At 47.8% G+C, this 19,574-nt stretch overlaps 1 protein-coding gene across 8 annotated transcripts in view; it reads left to right on the forward strand.

The window, feature by feature from the left end:
• TBC1D22B (TBC1 domain family member 22B) overlaps window positions 1–18,287 on the forward strand; it is a 74,041-nt gene extending 55,754 nt beyond the window's left edge. For 5 of the 8 annotated variants that reach the window (XR_015153139.1, XM_086371487.1, XM_086371481.1 and 2 more), the window contains 4 exons: window positions 547–622; window positions 3,135–3,262; window positions 3,537–3,632; window positions 16,276–18,287. Coding sequence is in view for 7 of the 8 variants with exons in the window: in XM_086371487.1 (XP_086227613.1) it covers window positions 547–622; window positions 3,135–3,262; window positions 3,537–3,632; window positions 16,276–16,404 (429 nt within the window). In the remaining variant the exon portion in view is untranslated. The remainder of the gene's footprint in view (window positions 1–546; window positions 623–3,134; window positions 3,263–3,536; window positions 3,633–16,275) is intronic. The other 3 variants (XM_086371484.1, XM_086371482.1, XM_086371489.1) reach the window with 2 other exon arrangements.
• The last annotated feature ends 1,287 nt before the right edge of the window (window positions 18,288–19,574 follow it).

Genomic DNA, 19,574 nt, shown 5'->3' on the forward strand with positions numbered 1-19,574 from the left:
TTGTTGCTCTTCTGGATCAGACAGCCTCCGAACTCCGGCCCCAGCATGGCTCCCCCCCTTTCGGTCCATCCATCTTTACTTCATTCGTTAGTTTTACAGCTTTCAAAAGGCAGTGATCCTAGACGACTTCCCTGGCAGCCCAGTGGTTAGGACTCTGTGTTTTCACTCCTGAGGACACGGGTTTGATCCCTAGTTGGGGAACTAAATCCCGAAAGTTGTGCTGTGCAGCAAAAAAAAAAAAAAAAAAAAAAAACAGGCAATGGTCTAATGTCCCCTGGAGTCTAGGGGAGTCCCCATGTTGCTCTGCCTTTCTCATTAGGCCCTGTCCCCCCATTCTGCTGTGCTCCCAGCCATGCAGTTTGCCTCCAAAGCACATGCCTTTCCCCCACACTCTGCTGTTCTCTGAGATTCCTTTGTTCCCCACAACACTGGCAGCAGCTCTGGAGAAACACCTTCTGCTTTGAAACATGTTTCAGTGACCATGGGGGAGGGGTGGCCCGATGGTGTGACATTCCCTGCTCGGCCTGAGTTCTGTGTCGTTTGCAGGATAACTACACCTTTGCACAACCAGGGATCCAGAAGAAGGTCAAGGCGCTGGAAGAGCTTGTCAGTCGGATCGATGGTAGGTTCAGAGGAAGAACTCTCTAGCAGTGTGATTCTGACACAAGTGTGAATCACACAGAGTGTGATTATGCTGGTGCGGGGTGGGTGGGGGGTGTCTCCTCAGCCCCTGTCCTGGCCGTGACCCCTTCCAGTTCATTCGGTTCTGTTGGCAATGCTGGCATCCTTCCACATCTCACCGGGAAGGTGAGGCGAGAACTCTGCTGTTAGGTCACATTCTTTTCTCGCCTTTGTTTCCGGTCACCAGGTTCTGCCAATCCTCCTTCAGCATCTCTCCTCAAATTCACCCTTTTGTTCTTCATGGCCCTAGCCACAGCTCTGGTCCAGCCATGCTTGAGTTTCTGCAGCTTCCTCCTAGAAGCACTCGCCTCCTCCATCCTCGTCTCTCTTGCACACATCTGTCACACACCTCCGTCTTTCCAGAGCTCTGTTCCGGTCACATCCCGCTTCTGCCCCGAACCCACCTGTGTTCTCTGTTGCTTTTAGCATCAAGTCTGTAGTCTGACTGTGTCCTTCCCGCTGTGATGTGACTCAGGATTTCTGGGCTCGATGCAGGGTCCTCAGGTATGCCTGATACCCCAGCAGGACATCCCATAGCTCCCTGTGACCCGTCTGGGTGGGGAGCAGGAGTTGTAGCTTCCTGAAGCAGAATGTCTTTGAGGAACAGGAGCCCTGCAGTAAGTCTTTGGCCCCACCATGGGATCCTGGAGTGTTAGAACTGAAGGCAAGTCAGGAAGCCCTGCTGTTGACTAATGAGGAACCTGAGGCCCAGGGAGAGAAGCTGAGATTAAGTTTCATGCAGATCGCGCACAGGTCTAACAGCAAGGTCTTCTGTTAAGTGGAATGTCCAGCACCAGTTAATTCTATCAGTTGCGACACAACTAATCAGTCCCATTAACTGGTTTTCCATCATGGATTTTCCTGCTTCACCAGCGCATTCCTCGTCCCTCCCTCCCCCCATCCCTCATATGGAGATTGCATATCTTTCTCCTTTCCCAGATTCTTTTCCCTTGAAAACCTTCCCTGATTTGTTCCACTCACTCCAGCTCCCTTTTACAACTTAGGGTTTCAGTCCCTGGAGTTTATTTGATTATTTGCTGCTGTTTCCCCATGCATTGCATGTGGGATGCTTTTAGCTCTCTGCCTCATTGCCTGGCCCAGCGGTCAGCGCCATGCCGGGCCCACACCCCGCGCTCCTGTCTCCCTCGCTTGGCTCCTGGGATGGGGCGAGTGCTGAGCTGTCTGACAGGGGCTGGCTTCCAGAGGGCCTGTGCTGTAGTTGTTTCCACTGTCTGGTCTGGCCTTTTTTCCCCCTCTTCTGCCATCAAAAATATCTGATTAAAAAAAAGGCATAGTATGTTAGGATATAGTGTATTTTTAAATGTATATGTCTTAGTGCTTTGAATTATAGAAGTAATACTCACTGCAAAAATTTAGACAATTCCAAAAAAACCCCAAAAGTAAAAATCCTTCCCCTTCTTTAAATTCTGCTCCCTAGATATAACCATTATTGATAGTTACTGTCTCAAAAGCTGTAATATTTTCCACATGAGGGTGCTGTTGTAGACACTTTTATTTTCTCATTTTATTCGCCCCCAGATTGACTGAGGTTTGAATAAGTGTCCCCATTTATAGATTAGGAAATTGAGGAGGATAGTGATTAAAAAACAAACAAACAAACAAATCCTATCAAGCAGTATCTGAAGGGCTGCCATATGGAACAGGGGGCAGGTGTGTTTGGGTTGCTCCAGAACACCACGCCCACACCATGGGGTGGGAGTTGCGGGGGGAGCTGGTGTCTGTTGAATGCGGTGAAGCACTTTCTGGTGAATCACTTAATCAGTGGGAGAGGCTGCCCTTGAGTGGAGTCGGTGAACCTCTTTCCCCGGCTGTTTAAGTCCCTGCTGGCTGCCATCTGTCAGAGATGCTGAAGAGGAATCCTCACCGGTGGGAGGATGGCCAAGGTGACCCATACAGTTCTTTTCCATTGCGTCTCCTTCTGTGATGTGTAACAAGGTCAGGCAGCCAAGTGAGCCTTATGTCTCCCTCACTTGATGGCTCGAGCAGTCCTGCAAAGGAAGAAAGGCCCCCAGAACGTCGCTGTGGGATGTCCAAATAGTTCTCCTACGTGCAGGGCTGAGCTAACCAAGCAGCGGTGCTGTGAGGTGGTGGGATCCAACACCGGACAGTCAGGTGCGGGTTTGGCTTCCCCAGGGGGAGGAGCTGAAAAGAAATGGAAACTGGGACTTCCCTGGTGGTCCAACGGTTAAGAATCTGCCTTGGAATGCAAGGGACATGGGTTCAATCCCTGGTCAGGGAACTAAGATCCCTCATGCCACAGAGCAACCAAGCCTAAGCGCCACGACGAAAGATCCCACATGACGCAGTGAAGATCCAACACAGCTATATAAACAAATTAAAAAAGGAAACAGAAGCTGCCTTTTTGGTTTATGTGAGTCAGGGTCCGATCCCCTAGGTTGTGCTCAGGGGGCCAATGACCCTTTCTGTTTTAGAGCAGGTACATAATCACTTCAGGAGGTACGAGGTGGAATACCTACAGTTTGCCTTCCGTTGGATGAACAACCTGCTGATGCGAGAGCTTCCCCTGCGCTGCACCATCCGCCTGTGGGACACATACCAGGTATGGGAAGACCTCCCCCTCAACAAACACATGCCAGGCTGTCCCTGAGGCACCCGGCTCCCTGCCTGCTGCACCCACTCGGAAGTCCTCCCCACCTCCTTTCTGCCTCTGTGTCTGCCTTGTCCTCGAGGGCAGGGCCTCTGTGCACCCAGCCATGGAGGGGGTGCTGCTCTGTTTGCCCCCCGCGCAGAAGGATGGGTCTGAGAGGGCTGGAGCCACCTTCTCATCAGGGCTTGGAGACCTAACTCTTTCTGGTTTTTTACCCCCTTCCCAGTCTGAACCAGAAGGGTTCTCCCACTTTCATCTCTACGTGTGTGCAGCTTTCTTGATCAAGTGGAGGAAAGAGATCCTGGATGAGGAGGACTTTCAGGTGAGAGGCCTGAGCTCAGCCTGTGCTGGGGATGAGCATCAGAGTGGGCATTATCCCACTCATGGGGCTGTGCAAGGAGAAGGTGCCCCAGCAGGCACCTGGCTGGGAAGAGCAAAGGTGAGGGGATGTTCAGAAGAGGGTGCCCCTCCCAGGTAGCAGGAAGCTCTGGGGGCCCAGAGTTCTTCAGTGTGAAAGGGTCTTAGCACCGGAAGGGCTGCAGAGCACCTGGGCAGGTCTAAGAGGCCTTCCTGTCATTCGCTGACAAGCATTTATTGAATGCCTGCAGTGGGCTCAGCGCCACTGAGGGAGTAAGACATATAGAAAGTAGAATAGAGAGCTCTGTTCTTGTAGAGCTTACATTCTAGTTGGGGAGAGACATAGTAAACAAAAGCAGTGTAAATTAAAAAGAATATTAGAGGATGATAATTTTTTTTTTAAGGTGGATACTTTTTTTTTTTTTAAAGGATAAAAGGATTACTAGGTGGTAGGGAAGGGACAGGTTGCAGTTTCAAATAAAGTAGTCAGGATAGGCTCACTGAGAAGGTGACATGAGCAAAGGCTGGGAGAAGGTGAGGGAGCCACGTGGACATCTGGGGATCCGTGGGGAGAGCGTCCAGGCAGCAGGAGCAGCCATGCACAGGCAGTAAGGTTGCAGTGTGCCTGAGCTATCTGTGGAACCATGACGGTGGTCAGTGTTCCTGGAGCAGAGTGGCCCAAGGAAAGAGTTAGAAAGAGGCCCGAGAAGTCACAGGAGACTCAGGTCATGGCAGCTTGTAGCCAGAGTCAGGACTTTGGCTTTTACTCCGAGTGGAAGAGGATCCAGGAGAGGGTCTTGTGCAGAAGAGGGGCATCATCTGACTTACAGTTTCAGGGGACCCCACTAGTGTGGACTTGAGGTGGGGCCAGTGGATGCTGGGGCCCACCCCGGAGGCTACACAAGGGTGGCCTGGCCCTGGATGGGGGAGTGGAGATGTGACAAGTGGCCAGGTCTTGGATGCACCTTGTAAGCAGAGCCAACAGGAATTTCTGAGAAATCAGATATAGAGTCTACCAAAAGGGATGAGTCAGGGTGATTCCACAGTTTGCAAGAAGGCTATAGGAGGAACCGGTTTGTGGAGGAAGATCAGGAGTTCGTTTGGGGGCATGATGAATTTTAAACACCGTTAGACATCCAAATGGAGAGATAGAGTAGGGAGATAAATCCTGTGAGTCTGGGCTTGAAAGAGACAGGAGTCCGGACTGGACATGTATGTTTAGGAGCCTCTGGCTAGATGGTCCTTGAAGCCGGGTCCCTGAATGAAATCCAAAGGAGGTGGGAGTGAACAGAGGAGACACGAGAGCCAGGCCTGAGCCCTGGTGCCCCCCCCCCCCCGCCCACCATGGGAGGTCAAGGAGGAGAGGTGGTCGGGCAAGGAGAGAGAGGGGGTGATCAGTGGGAGTGTAGTGTCCTGGAGCCCGAGGTAGGGATGCGAGGAAGACCGAAGAGGTGGTGGAAGCCCGCCAGCTGCTGCGGGGGCCCAGGAGCGGGGGACAGGGCGTGGGGACTGAGGGGAGAGGCTGCTGGGCTCTGCCGTCTGCAGAGAGGAGGGCCAGGGGGCACTTGACAGTCATAATCTCTCGGGGTGGCAGCAGTGGGCTTTTGTTTTTCTGCTTTGTACATTGCTGAACTGAGGGGTTTGGGGGTGTTTTTGTTTTAATGGGCATATATTCCTTTTAAAAATGCGAGGGGGGGGAAAGCCAGAGAAGGTTGGGTATTTTTCTAAGTTCTAACTAATACGTGGGCGTTCTCAGGAACAGCAGCCTCTCCATGTGACCCCCAGGCAGGCCCACTCTGTAATTGGTGTTAGGTGGTTAAAGCACAAGAAACTTGCCCCGCAAATAGGTAGAAAGACAGGACCCGACTTGCCCAAGGAAGGGCTTTGGGAGAGAAAGGGAGGAGTGGGCCTCTGCGGGTAGGTGCCAGGGCAGCGGGCAACGCACTGAGCCTTCTGCCAGCTAGAAGCATGTGTGGCACCAGGGATGAACAGGGGCTGGGCTGGGCACCCGCTGGGCGAGCTGTCAGTTTCGATACTGTGGTTGAAGTGCCGCAGCTATCGGGAGCCCGCAGTCTAGTTTGGTTTATCATGAGCCAGGCTCAGAGGGCCTTGTCACATGCGATAGAAGCACTTCCCAGATTAGCTCAGGGGGAGTGGAGGTGACTCCTGGAATGGTGCATAGCAATTCACAACATCGACAGTATAGGACCATAGTCTGCGACTTTAAAACTATGTTAGACACGGAGATGTCCTGTGTTGGGCAGCACATTCGATTATCTGATGGATCTGAGGCCTTTCTGCAGTAACCCACAGAATGACAATGGACTTTTCGTTGACTCATTAACACCTCAGCTGGTCCTCCTCAGTAGAGGAATCTCCCCTCTTTCCTTGAGACAAAACGGAGTGGGTGATTAAACAATAATCTGCAGAGTTCCCCGCAACTCCACAGATCTACAATTCTATGAATAATGAAAGAAGGGCGCCTGGCTGTGCTTGGGTAGGCCAGTGGCGTCCCGTAGGAGACACAGCAAGGGCAGGAGAACATTGTGTGGTGTTGGGAGATACGGGCCTGTGACCTCTGCAGAGAAAGACGGCCCACACTGCCCAAAGAAGAACCAGGTGAAGTGGCTGCAGAAATAAATGAGTTTGTGGCAGTTTCAGCAGACCAGGCATTTATCACCCTTAAAGAGCAGGGAAGGGGAGCCAGCTGTTAAGGGAGCCAGTGGAGCATATATCAGGGGAACCAGCGACCCCCACCCCTTTCTAAAGTTGGGGACTACGCAGAACAGTCCAGTGGTTAAGCCACAGTCTCTGGGACGTCTGCCTGGGGTCAAATCCTAGCTCTGCCATTTTTCTAGGTCTGCAACCTTCATCTGACTAACTTAGCCCTGTAAGTTTTCTTACCTGTAAAATGGGATGAGAGTACTTACCTTCTAGAGCTGGTAATGAGGATTATACAAATTGCTGCACTTGAAGCTGTCAGAATGGTATACTTAGCCTGTGGCCTTCAAAGCAGTGAGCTTATTAATCCTAATATTATTAGTTCCTGCAGTGTACTCTGAGTCTGGGAAGTGGTGAAATGAAGATAGCTTCAGGAACCCAAGTCTTTTAGTGACTTTTAACTTACCTGAGTAAACCCTGATAGGCTATTCCTGGGTAAGACCAAGCTGGATGACCAAATGGGGCTGGAGAGGAGGTGTTCAGAGGGTGCAGGGGCAAAGGGCGCCACTGGCCTACCCAGCCATGGTGAGCCCCCAGAGGGAAGGACACCTGCTTCTCCCTGGCCGAGCAGTAGTCTGGGGTCATGCTGCCTGGGGTGGAGGACTGAAAACGGACACAGGAGGATCACTCCAAGAGGCTTCCTTGCAGAGACCTCTGAGCAAGGGAACCTCAAGCGTGTCTGTGCACAGGGGCCATAGGGGCAGAATGGCCCAGTCCTCTGGGCTGTGGGCCGCTTGAAACTGGGGCTTCCGGCAGAGCTGGGCCAAGGCCCTTTCCTGGTAGAAGGGCCTTCAGCGATTCTGGCCCTCAGCCTGGGCTGGCTGAATAGAATAATGATGATAATGTCCAGTTGCATTTTATGAAATTTTCTATAGGTCACACAGTCAAGTATTGGCGGTTTAATAAGGTTCAATCTAATAATAGAGACTTCACAGCACTTTTAATGTAGCAGGCACTATTCTGAGTGCTTCTCTGTGTTAGCTCATTGCAACCATCCCACAAGAAAAGTTGTAATAACTACCCCTATTTCACAAATAGGGAAACTGAGTCATGGTGAGTATGACTTCAGTGTGTGCCTAGTCACACCTGAGATGAAGTGACTAAGCCAAGGTCACCTGGGGGAGTCAAGTACAGGGTTGACTCAAATGGTGGAGACCCAGCAGCTGGGCTCTGGGCATGGACTGTGCATCCTGCTGCTCCCTCAGGGCCTGGCCAGGGACCTCGTGGGCCACTGGAGCTGTTTACATCCTCCTCCCCCTCCTCCGTTATTATGGAGGTAATGATTTCCTAGATACATTATTTAATGCAAGTCAGAGAGTAACCTAAAAATTCCCCTTTGGGAAAAGCAGCATCTCTGGGAGTCCAGGAGAGCACGGGACCTCACAGAGATGTCAGGGCAGGTGCTGACAAGCCCTCAGATGGCTCAGAAGTGATCTTCAGAAGCCCCATGCAGGGAGCTCCAAGACTAATAACCAGAGTTCCTTTAAATACATAAAAAGGGAACTGGCAGAGGAGTTGGTGGGACCTGCTGATGACTCTTAAACCAGAGGAGCAGCTGGTCTCAATCCTTTGCTTTCATCTTATAGAAGAAAACCTTGGAGAGATTCCCACCCTGAAAGTGACTTTTGCAGGAGACAGGTCAGAGTTGTTAAATGAAATAGTGCTAAGCCCGTGGGCTGTTCCAGGCCTGGATACCCCAACTAAGAGTAAATAAAGCCCTTGAACCAGATGGCATCCACCCACCACTTCTGTGGGAACTCAAGGGTGGGATTGTGGAACATTGCCCAAACACAGGCCCCACTTTCAGAGAATCCAGTAAATTGCCAGTTTGAATCATCCCCAGAAAGTGCCCAGATTTTAGTACCCTGGGAACTCAAGATGTTCCACCCAGAGCAGGCAGGTGTGAGAAAGGACGCAATTCCTCGACATGGAAACAAAGCAAACATCGGAGCGGGACTTGACTTTCTCTAGAGCGGGTCCTGTACTAAACGTCCTGTAGGGGGAGTCCTGTACTAAACGTCCTCTAGGGGGAGTCCTGTACTGAACGTCCTAGGTACTTTTGACGCCGGGAAACCTATGAATAAATGTGACGCTGAAAAAGTTTACATAACAAGAACATGTGTTTGAAAGTTTTTATTGAGACCCAGGGAATTGTTTCACTGATACTCAAAACAAGAGGGATTTGTTTCAGAACACTTACTTAGGGAGCCGCATGAGTGTGGGTGGCTGCAATATTCCTTTGGACCTCCATACAGCAGTGCGGCCTCGGCAGAACCAGAGCCCGCATCCGGCGGCCTCACCGACAAGGCCACCCTCAGCTGCTGCTGCGACCCAGATCCCAGCAGGGAGGATTTCCTGCGAATTAGGGATCCTATGGAGAAGGCAGTGGCACCCCACTCCAGTACTCTTGCCTGGAGAATCCCATGGACGGAGGAGCCTGGTAGGCTGCAGTCCATGGAGTCGCTAAGAGTCGGACACGACTGAGCGACTTCACTTTCACTTTCCACTTTCCTGCATTGGAGAAGGAAATGGCAACCCACTCCAGTGTTCTTCCTGGAGAATCCCGAGGACAGAGGAGCCTGGTGGGCTGCAGTCTCTGGGGTCGCACAGAGTCGGACATGACTGAAGCGACTTGGCAGCAGCAGCAGCAGGGATCATAAGAAGTCATTGGATTTTTGTGCTAGAATTCTTAGAATGAGACTACTCCCAGAATTAGGTTTTCCCACTAGGGAATTTTCACTGTTCTTGGCTTAGGAAGGTAAAAACGACACCCAGAAGATAAGGGAAAGGACTTCCCTGGTGGTCCAGTGGTAAAGATTCCACACTTCCACTGCTGGGGGCATGGGTTTGATCCCTGGTTGGGGAAGATCCACATGCTACATGGTGTGGCCAAAAATAAAAGCTGCATCATGGGCCATCTCCAGAAAAGCTGCCCTTGAACTGACACACAATTGGAGCGCTGAAGACACTGGGACCAGAGTTACCACAGTGGTGATTCAGGCCCTCAGGGATTTGGTCACATTGAAATTGCTATTCCTGACGTTCACGGGGCTTGTAAAATGTTTGAAAAACTGGGAGTCCAGTGTGTAGAGAAACCTGATGATGGTAAAATGAAAGGCCTGGCATTTATTCACAATCCTGATGGCTTCTGGAATGAAATTTTGAATCCTAACAAAATGATGACTGTTACTTCTGTAAGAATGCTGATTTGAGATTTCAGCAAAAGCATTGTGGAAGGTAAAACAGGAAACCCTGTGATTCAAGATACTCAGGTAACAGACGCATCCAGGACTGATGGATCCTTGTCGCAATTCAGATTATTCTTAAGTCCGTTTCCCTTTCCTGTTTCAGCTGTTTTTCACCCAACTGTTCAGTCATCCTAGTTTTAAAGTAGTGCTTTGTCTTATGTCCTTGACAATAGTTGTATAACTTTACTTTTTTAGGCAGTAATTATAACAATTCCCTTCAGAGGCTGCATGTTGCTTCTGTCTCCTTACGAGCTACAAGTCTACAAGTCTGCCTTTGAGTCACCATTTTTAGAAAAAGGAAAAAAAAAGCACTTAACATGTTTTTGTCATGGTTACCTTCTGGGGTTTCAGTTCCTCAGATGTGATTTTTCACAATGAGAAGTAAAGAACCCTAAGCACGTGCACACACACACACAGAAAACTTATGTGACTAGGAAAGTATTTTTCAGGTCAGTTCAGTCGCTCAGTTGTGTCCAACTCTTTGCGACCCCATGAATTGCAGCACGCCAGGCCTCCCTGTCCATCACCAATTCCCGGAGTTCACTCAAACTCACGTCCATCGAGTCGGTGATGCCATCCAGCCATCTCATCCTCTGTCGTCCCCTCCTCCTCCTGCCCCCAATCCCTCCCAGCATCAGAGTCTTCCAATGAGTCCACTCTTCCCATGAGGTGGCCAAAGTACTGGAGTTTCAGCTTTAGCATCATTCCTTCCAAAGAACACCCAGGACTGATCTCCTTTAAAATGGACTGGTTGGATCTCCTTGCAGTCCAAGGGACTCTCAAGAGTCTTCTCCAACACCACACTTCAAAAGCATCAATTCTTCGGCACTCAGCTTTCTTCACAGTCCAACTCTCACATCCATACATGACTACTGGAAAAACCATAGCCTTGACTAGACGGACCTTTGTTGGCAAAGTAATGTCTCTGCTTTTGAATATGCTATCTAGGTTGGTCATAACTTTTCTTCCAGGGAGTAAGCGTCTTTTAATTTCATGGCTGCAGTCACCATCTGCAGTGATTTTGGAGCCCAGAAAAATAAAGTCTGACAGTGTTTCCACTGTTTCCCCATCTGTTTGCCATGAAGTGATGGGACCAGATGCCATGATCTTTGTTTTCTGAATGTTGAGCTTTAAGCCAACTTTTTCACTCTCCTCTTTCACTTTCATCAAGAGGCTTTTTAGTTCCTCTTCACTTTCTGCCATAAGGGTGGTGTCATCTGCATATCTGAGGTTATTGATATTTCTCCTGGCAATCTTGATTCCAGCTTGTGCTTCTTCCAGCCCAGCATTTCTCATGATGTACTCTGCATAGAAGTTAAATAAGCAGGGTGACAATATACAGCCTTGACGTACTCCTTTTCCTATTTGGAACCAGTCTGTTGTTCCATGTCCAGTTCTAACCATTGCTTCCTGATCTGCATATCCCAGGTTCAAATCCTAGCCCAGCACTACTCTGTGATCCTATGCAAGTTTCTTAACTCCTCACCCTCACTTTTTTCCGTATGTGAAGTGGGCGTAAGAAGATGTGCCTCGTAGAGTTGATATGGGGCTTAAATGTGCTAGAGTACAAGTGAAGACCCCCATTTGGTGAGTAGCAAGTGCTCAGGAAATGGTAATGACCACCACAGTGGTGATTATCCCTGATGGTCCCCCTCTTGTTCTTCAGTTCTTCCATCTGTTGGACATTCTCTAATGAGTTTCCCCTGCACGTTTTCTTGCCAAGGACTTTGCTTATGACCTGCTACCCCTTCTCCTTCGGCCCCTTGTCTGATGGTTGTCTTCCCCACCCCCTCACACGTGACTCATTCTTCCTCTTCTTCTTCCTTTGGAATCTGGATTCTCAACATTTTCCAGCCATTTCGAGCTTGTCTTCTCTGAGAGCCATTGCCTCTTCTCGTTCACTTGGAATCACTCTCAGCTACTTGCCCCATAAGCTGTCTTCTCACACCTGCAGTGTTTCACCTGACTGTGTATTAATGCTTAGTACTCCCATGAACTGGCTTTGTAACACATATTCAGTTGTTCCCCACCTCACCAGTGTATCTTCTCTATCCCCTTGATTAACGTACCTGATTTGTAATTGACAGCATCTTTTCCCACCCGTGATAATTCAGTTTCTACTTCTTTATCCCTGATTTGCCAATGCATGGACAGGCCTCCCGTTTTTACAGCGCTGTGTGTGGGTGGTGCAGTTCCTGGGTACGGCCACCAGGTGGCAGAATGATTCCTCCCACCTAAGCCTCAACTGTTGGTGGGAGAGGTAGTAGGAAGCTGACATGTTCAAGGGTAGAATTATTTCAGGACTTCTGGAAGGTTTCTAGCAAGACTAGAAAAACTGGAAATTACAGGTAGATTCTCTCCTAGAAAAAAATATTCTCTTCTAGACACATCAACTGTTGGTTGTTTTTGCTTATAAGTTTTTCAAGTGTATGTAACCATTATAGAATCTGCCTGCAGTGCAGGAGACCCAGGTTTGATCCTGGGGTCAGGAAGATCTCCTGGAGAAGGGCATGGATACCCACTCCATTGTTCTCGTTTGGAGAATTCCATGGACAAAGGAGCCTGGTGGGGTCCTCCAGGTGGAATCCACAGGGTCGCAAAGAGTCAGACATGACTGAGTGACTAACAGAAACCATTATAGAAAAATTAGAAAATACCAATAAGAAAAAAGAAGGTACTTGAAATCTTACCATACAAAGGTGATATATCTCCTTCCAGACATTTTGCCATGCACATTTATGTGAATAAATACATATTGTCTGTACATAACCCTTAATGGAAATATTCTGTATATCGGGTTGGCCATAAAGTTTGTTTGGATTTTCCTTTCTTTTTTTTTTAAGGTTTTTACTTATTTGACACGTACACACCACTGTATTTCATTTATTTATTTTTGGCTATGCTGGGTCTTCGTTGCCACACTCGCGGCTCTAGTTGTGGAGAGCGGGGGCATCTCTCTAGTTGCTGTGCGTAGGCTTCTAATTGTGGTGTCTTCTCTTGCTGCAGAGCACAGGCTCTAGGCGTAGGGCTTCAGCAGTTGCAGCTCAAGGGCCCATCACGTGTGGCTCTCGGGTCCTAGAGCGTGCAGCCTTCAGTACTTGCGGCGTTCAGGTTTAGTTGGCTCCACAGCATGTGGAATCTCTTTCTGGAACGGGGATCAAACCCATGTCCCCGGCACTGGCAGGCGGATTCCCATCATCCACTGCACCACCAGGGAAGTCCTGTTCAGGTTTTTCTATATGATGTTGTGAAGTATGTTGTTTCTGTAACCTCTTTTTATCATTGGTATGAAATATAGTAGATGTTCCATAATGTCAGAATGCATAGATGTGTATAATTTTTCCCATTTTTGTATTTTTCACACATTACATGAGTACATGCTCATATAAAAACTGTGAAAGCATTAATAACTTGAGTGCAGGGTATTCCATTTTACAGATTTATCTTTGTTTTTTGCTTTTTTTTTTTGGTCACACTGTGCAGCTTGCTCTATCTGATCAGTTCTCTGATCAGGGATCAAACTGTGCACTCAACAGCTAAAGCATAAAGTCCTCACCACTGGATTGCCAGGGAATTCCCTTGACTTGTGGCTTTCAGTTTGATTCTCGGGTTTGGAAATCCAGGGACAGTGTTTACAATTAGCCAAGATTGTTGAATGAGAGTATTAAGCCCTGGTAGAGATCCAGGGACAGGAGATTTTTTTCCTGGATGAGTCTTAGGTACCTTTAAAGTGTTCATGCCCTTTGACACAGTAATTTTATTCCTAGGAATTTAGCCCAAGGAAATAATCTAAAATACGGCTTTATGCACAAGGCTGTTCATTATAATTTCATTATAGTGAAAAACCAGAAATGATTAAATGCTCAAAACAGGAAGATACTGAGTAAATTAGGATACTTCTGCATCATAGAAAATTCTTTGACCGTTGAAAATGTCTAAAAGGAGTTTTTAATATTAGAGGAAATGCTTATATTAAGTGCTAAACAGATTCAAAAGTATTTAGAGAAAATGTTTCATCTATGTAAAAATGTACAGAAAAAGGACTGGAAGGAAATATGCCAAAATGTTTAAAAGTAGCTTCCTCTTGATTATGAAGTTAAGGGTGGTTTATTTTGTGCTCTCTTACTTTCAACAGAGTAAACAAATGTCCAGGAAAATGTGTATTACTAGGGGGAAAACGTTCTGTAACATAAGTAGTATACAAAGACTTTATTGTAATAATTGAAAATGAGGAGAAATATTATGAGAGAAAGCAAAAGTTCTCGAATCCTCAAAGGTAACCAGTGTTAACAGTTTCACCACCTAGCCTTTTAAAAATTTTACATACATACATACATATACAAATATATAGTTGTGTTTTCTCTTTTACCTAAGTGGGATCATAACTTTTTCTGTAACTTGCTTGTTTTCGCCCCTAAAAACGTCTTTGATATCTTTTTACCTTGACACATGTAGTCCTGCTTCTTTTTATAGGTGCTGGTTGTATTTCATAAGTTGGACAGTCGTTTTCTCTAAGTTCCCGGTATTGACAGGCACCTCCTTCATGTCCTTTTCCCATTTTTGAAGCAATGGTGCGGTGCTGACCCTTGTGCAGGAGTGCAAATGTTTCCCAAGAAGTACTAAGAAGTTAAGTTGGATCAGTGACCATGTGTACTTTTTTCCCCTTTGTTTTTTTGTTCTGTTTTGTGGGAGAGGGGTATTGTTTGGTTGGGGTTTTTTGTGTTTTTTTTTTGGCCACACTGTGCAGCTTACAGGATCTTAGTTCCCCAACCAGGGCTAGAACCCAGGCCCTGGAAGTGTAAGCACTGAGTCTAACCACTGAGCTGCCAGGGAAGTCCCTGCATCTCTGGTTTTTGACAGATGTGGCCTGAGTTTGTTAAGATGATATAAACTTGTCTCCTGAAACCAAGGCCAGAGAATAACAGTGGCTTAAAACAAAGTAGTTGTTTGCTTCTCTTCCATTAAGAGGCTGAGTGTAAGAGTCCAGGGCTAACGTGGCCCCAGGGTGGCAAGGACTCAGATTTCTTCTCTCTCGTTGTTCTGCCGTCTTCAACACACAGCTTTATTCTTAGGGTCTAAGATGACTGCTTCAAACTCCTCCATTCATCACCATTTTCTAGGAAGGGGAGGAGTAGTTTAGGGCAGAACCCAGGAGTCACACTGCCCCCCCAGATTGGCCAGAACTTATCATACTGGCCATACACAGCAGTGATGTTCCCGTGTATCTCTGTGCCCAGCTCAACTTCTGTTACTAAAGGAAGAAATGTTGTAAAAGATACGCAAGACCTCTTCACTAAGAACTATGAGACATTGCTAGCGGGCACGCATCGGCCAGCGGCAGGGTTACAGCGTGTTGATGGGCCTCTGGCATCTTGTACATTACCTGTTTGCACCCGCTTTTTTTTTTTTTTTTCCATTTAGTGGTTTTCCTTTTCTTCTTACTGATTTGTAGGTACTTCCTTTTTATTGTAGATGTTAACCTTTTGTCTTTTAAAAGTGTTATCAGTATTTTCCTGTAGTCAGTTTTCTTGTATTTTAACCTTGTTTTTGTGCCTTGATATAATGAGGTTTCAAAACTGTATCAAATCTGTCAGTCTCTTTCTGGGTTTTGTCTTGCCACTGTTTCTTTTATAATCAGAAAAATAAGATCCAGTTCAGAAAGAGAGTTGGAGAAAGAACACAAAGTGGCAGCAAAGGCAAGGGTAACTAAATTATAGAGATAACCTAAGATTTCACATTCACTCTTTATTCTAATATCCTCTGTAATAGGCCATCTCCGTGGAGCTGATTGAGGGAGCTGGGCTTTGAAAACTCAATAGGATTTAGATAGGTAGAGGAGCAAAAGAGGAGGTGTTCCAAGCAAGAGGAACAACCTAAATTAAACCCTGGAGGCACAGGTAAATGTGGCTGAAGTGGACCCGGCTGGATGAGGCTCAGACCTTGGGAGTAGTGGGAAATAAGCTGGACAGGTAGGTTGAGGACAGTCTTTAGGGAACAGAGCAGAGGATAAATACAGTGATTAACAAGCAAACATTGGGATTAGGAGAAAGACTGTCCAGTGCAAAAAGGTTCATAGCAGTCTTCCCCATGAAGGTTTTTTTTTTTTTTTCCTTAAAGGAAATAAATGAAGTATCTAATAAAAGGGAACTGTTTTAGTAAATTAGAGTATAGCCACAGGATGGAGTACTAACATTGAGAATAATCATTTTTTGAAGGCTGTGCAGAAAAACACAAAAATTACAGTAAAAAAGGATGATTAAAAAGCATGTAAAATCATAATTATGATTATAGCTATTTAAGAAATGTGCATGTGAAAAAAAGACAGGAATACTTTGAAATTAAGAGAGGTATATTTGGATGAGTGATTATTTTTCTCCTTTAAAAATGCTTATTTATTGTTGTCATTCTCTATTTATAATATTTCTAAAGAGGCAGGTGTTAGTGGATCAGAGACTCAGCAGAGGCTTTTCAAGGCTTCCTGAAGGAGAACTAGGGCCAAGGGCCGTGTGCCGCATGGGAGGAGGGAGGCCAGACCCTGGGGATGTGTGACCCAGGAGGGGCTCCATTCCACGGCCTTCGGGTCCCTTGGTCAGTAGTCCCGAGGTGATCAAATGATAAAAGTCCTTTCTTGCATTCCAGGGTCTCCTCATGCTGCTGCAAAACCTACCTACGATACACTGGGGCAACGAAGAGATTGGGCTGCTCCTCGCCGAGGCCTATAGACTCAAGTACATGTTCGCCGACGCCCCCAATCACTACCGCCGATAGGTGCTGTCTCTCCAGGGGGACCCAGACCGCCCCCCATCTCTGATGGCAATCTGATCACTGTGGCCACTGTGCGAGCCGTGGACTCCGGCCAGGAACCACTCCTGCTGTAAAAAGCTCACATCCGCCGCCCAGGTCTTAACTTTCTGGCGTGCCTGTCCACCACTCCATGTCTCTGGACGGGTCTCCTGGACCGCTATCAGTATTCCATGAAACGTGGATGGGCTCAGCTCTGGGAGAGGACAGAAAAGGAGGTACAGGGTTGTCTGCCCCTTTAAGAGAAACCGGAGGGAAGAAGGGGAAGGCTCAGGGTCTCAACTCACATTGCCCTACGTGGACTGGCTGTCTCTTGCCTCCCAGCCCCAACTGACACCGTTGCTTTTTTTGTGACATAGTTTGATTTGATCATAGGTCAAAAATGCCTTATGTTTTCAAAAGACTCCTGTCCCCTCCCCTCTACCCCCAACTCCTAGCCCTTCCCCTTCTGCCCAAGTCTGAGCCAGTGAGGGGCAACTTCCTAGGAGCTTTATTCTCAGTCAGAGGAGGCACTGATGCTTATAACTCTGGGGAGAGACCTACACCCAAGGGCTAGGAATTTTATTTTTCCTTTTCTCACACAGATGTCTGTACGTGTGCCTGCGTCTGTGTGTGTATGTAGGTGTACACACCCATCAGCATTTAGTTACACGTCCGAATGTCCAAATGTGTCTGGACCAGCCCTGTCAAACAGCCAGCTGGGAAGGGCCCCAGTGACCAAGTATACACGCATCCCTTGAGAAGGATCAGGTCAGGGGAGGGAAAAGGGGCTTATCACCTCTCCGAACCCCCCAACTTTTTCCGTGATGACCCACTCCAAGATATTATTATGTGTAAATTGTGTTATTATGTATATGGGTAAAGATGTATAAATATGTCTTCTTTGTAGCAGATATGATTTTTATATTTATAACGTGCATCAACATGTGAAAGCAATCTAGGTCACTAGCACAGATGAAGTTGCCAGGCAGGTGGCGCCTCCAGGTTGGTTCCTAGGCGCGCCTCCTGTGAGGGAAGTGAACGGGCGTCGGCCAGAGTGAGCACAGCCGACAGCTGGAGCTGCTCTGATGAGCATCAGTGTCTCCGAGTTTTTCCTCCCCGCCTCACGCCCCCCAGGCCCAGGCCCCCGTGGCGCATTTGCCCTGTTCCTTCCCCGTCTTCAGCAGTCAGAGCTCCCCTTCCTTCACCGCAGCTGCTCCCCCTGCCCCCAGGGACAGGGCTGCAGAGGCAGAAGCCCCTCTGCAGGTTTCTGGCCCCCTGCCTTTCCCCTGGGATTGGGGGAGGGCTTTGGTTTTCACGTTTTTTACAAGGCAGCATGGTATTCAAGATAAGCTGTGACTGACTGTCAGTGCCAAGGGAGAGGGGTTTCCTGTGTGTTCCTGGGCCCTGGGGCTCTTCCCAGAGAGAGGCATTTGTTGTCCCCTCCACTGTCACCATCACACCCCACGCAGCTCACCAGACGGCTGACCTGTGTTGGATGCCGGGTGTTCAGCAGTGAAGAGGTGGAGGGGGAGGCGGCAGGCAGCCGGCACCCTCTGGGGAAGCCGGGTGCTGTCCCCTGTCGGGGAGGCCCTGAGTCTCCCAGTGGCGCCCACGGCGCCGGCATCTTACATTTCTCACCGGGAGCCGTTTCTCAGGCATTCTTTCCAGCCCTCTCCTGCTCCCCGTCCGTGTGCCTCAATAGCCTCCTTCACAGAGTGAGAGGGCTGTGGTCCTCCCTCGACCGGACTAATTAAAGAAAGACACTTGTGTTCCCAAGTGGTGGTTTTATTTTTTTAGTTTTTATGTTTGTATGGGAAATTGTGGATAAAGTGAAAGAACTGTAAATAAATAGTGTATTTCCTCCTCCACTGCTGATTTTTCTGCCATGGATTTGCGTAACCCCGAACCTAAAGTCTCCTTTTCTCGGGCTCTTCGTGCTAATGCCTGTAAGCATGGGGGATGAGCTTTCTGTAGGGCAGGCACAGGATCGACAGGAGGACGGGAGGCAGCCTCAGAGGATGTTGGTAAACACTTGCGAGCACCTCCTCTGTGCAGATACTGTGGACACAAACAAGTCACGTGATTCGTGATTCTTCATTGCTCATGTGTATAGGGCACCTTGCCGTGTGCAAAGCACTGTGAAAAGCACTTGAGGTTTATTTCATTTATGCAAAAAGGAGTATATAGTCTAATGGAGGTTAGAAAATGGACGGGAAGTTCAGCACTAGATGAAAGCCTGGAGACATCTAGTTCAACACCCTCATTGTTCACAGAGGAAAACCCACCCAGGCCAAGGCCAAGGAGGGGTCATCAAGAGCAAGAACTAGAGGACAGGCCTTCCACAGCCTGGCCCTTCACTTAGGTTTTGGTTTGGGGTTATTTTGTTTGGGTTGGGTTTTTTTGAGGTTTTGGTGGTGGTAGTTAGTTTTTCTCTTGGTAACCTTACTGTGAAATGTCTTAAGAAAGACAGCTGACTGCATTTTTCTTCTACAAAGAATGGACTGGAATGGTAATTTCTCCACCAAGAACATCTCCCTAGGATTCGTTGGAGAGTGTTTCTTGGTTTCAGTCATTAGGAGCTACATTAGGATCAAATTCAGCTACACATAACAGAAACCAAAAACAACAGCTGGGTTCACACAGCATGGGGATTTACTTCTCGCTACCACGAGTGTCCAAAAGTAGGCAACTCAGGGCTGGTATGATGAGTCTGTTTCACAAAGTCTTTAGGAACCTGGACTCCTCCAGGTCTTCTTGGCCAAGGTGGTAGCTAGCACTCCAGCTACTATATCCATTTTCCAAGCAACAAGATGGATTAAAGAAAGGAGACAAGAAAAAGTGCAGGGAAATGTGTGAGCAGTATTTTATATAAGGTTCCTGAAGGCCACTCCATAATATCTCCTCTTGCAACTCACAGGCTAGGACTTAGTCCTGAGGTTGGGGGATTAGTCTATTCCAGGAGACTGTATGCCTGGCTCAGAATCAGGATTCGAAACTATGGAGGAAGGGAAGAACAGATGGCATTATTTACAATAAGAACTTGTGAAAATGGAGACCAGACTTTCTGATAAGCATATGGGTATAGGGGATGGATCTGACTGAAACTCAAGTGATTGTTCATGCTCAGACTTAGAATTTAACTTTTTTCATAAAAT

This window comes from Bos grunniens, chromosome 23, assembly GCF_055505025.1.
Source record: "Bos grunniens cultivar Pamir isolate PY7600 chromosome 23, Bosgru_T2T1.0, whole genome shotgun sequence".
Classification (NCBI taxonomy): Eukaryota; Metazoa; Chordata; class Mammalia; order Artiodactyla; family Bovidae; genus Bos; species Bos grunniens.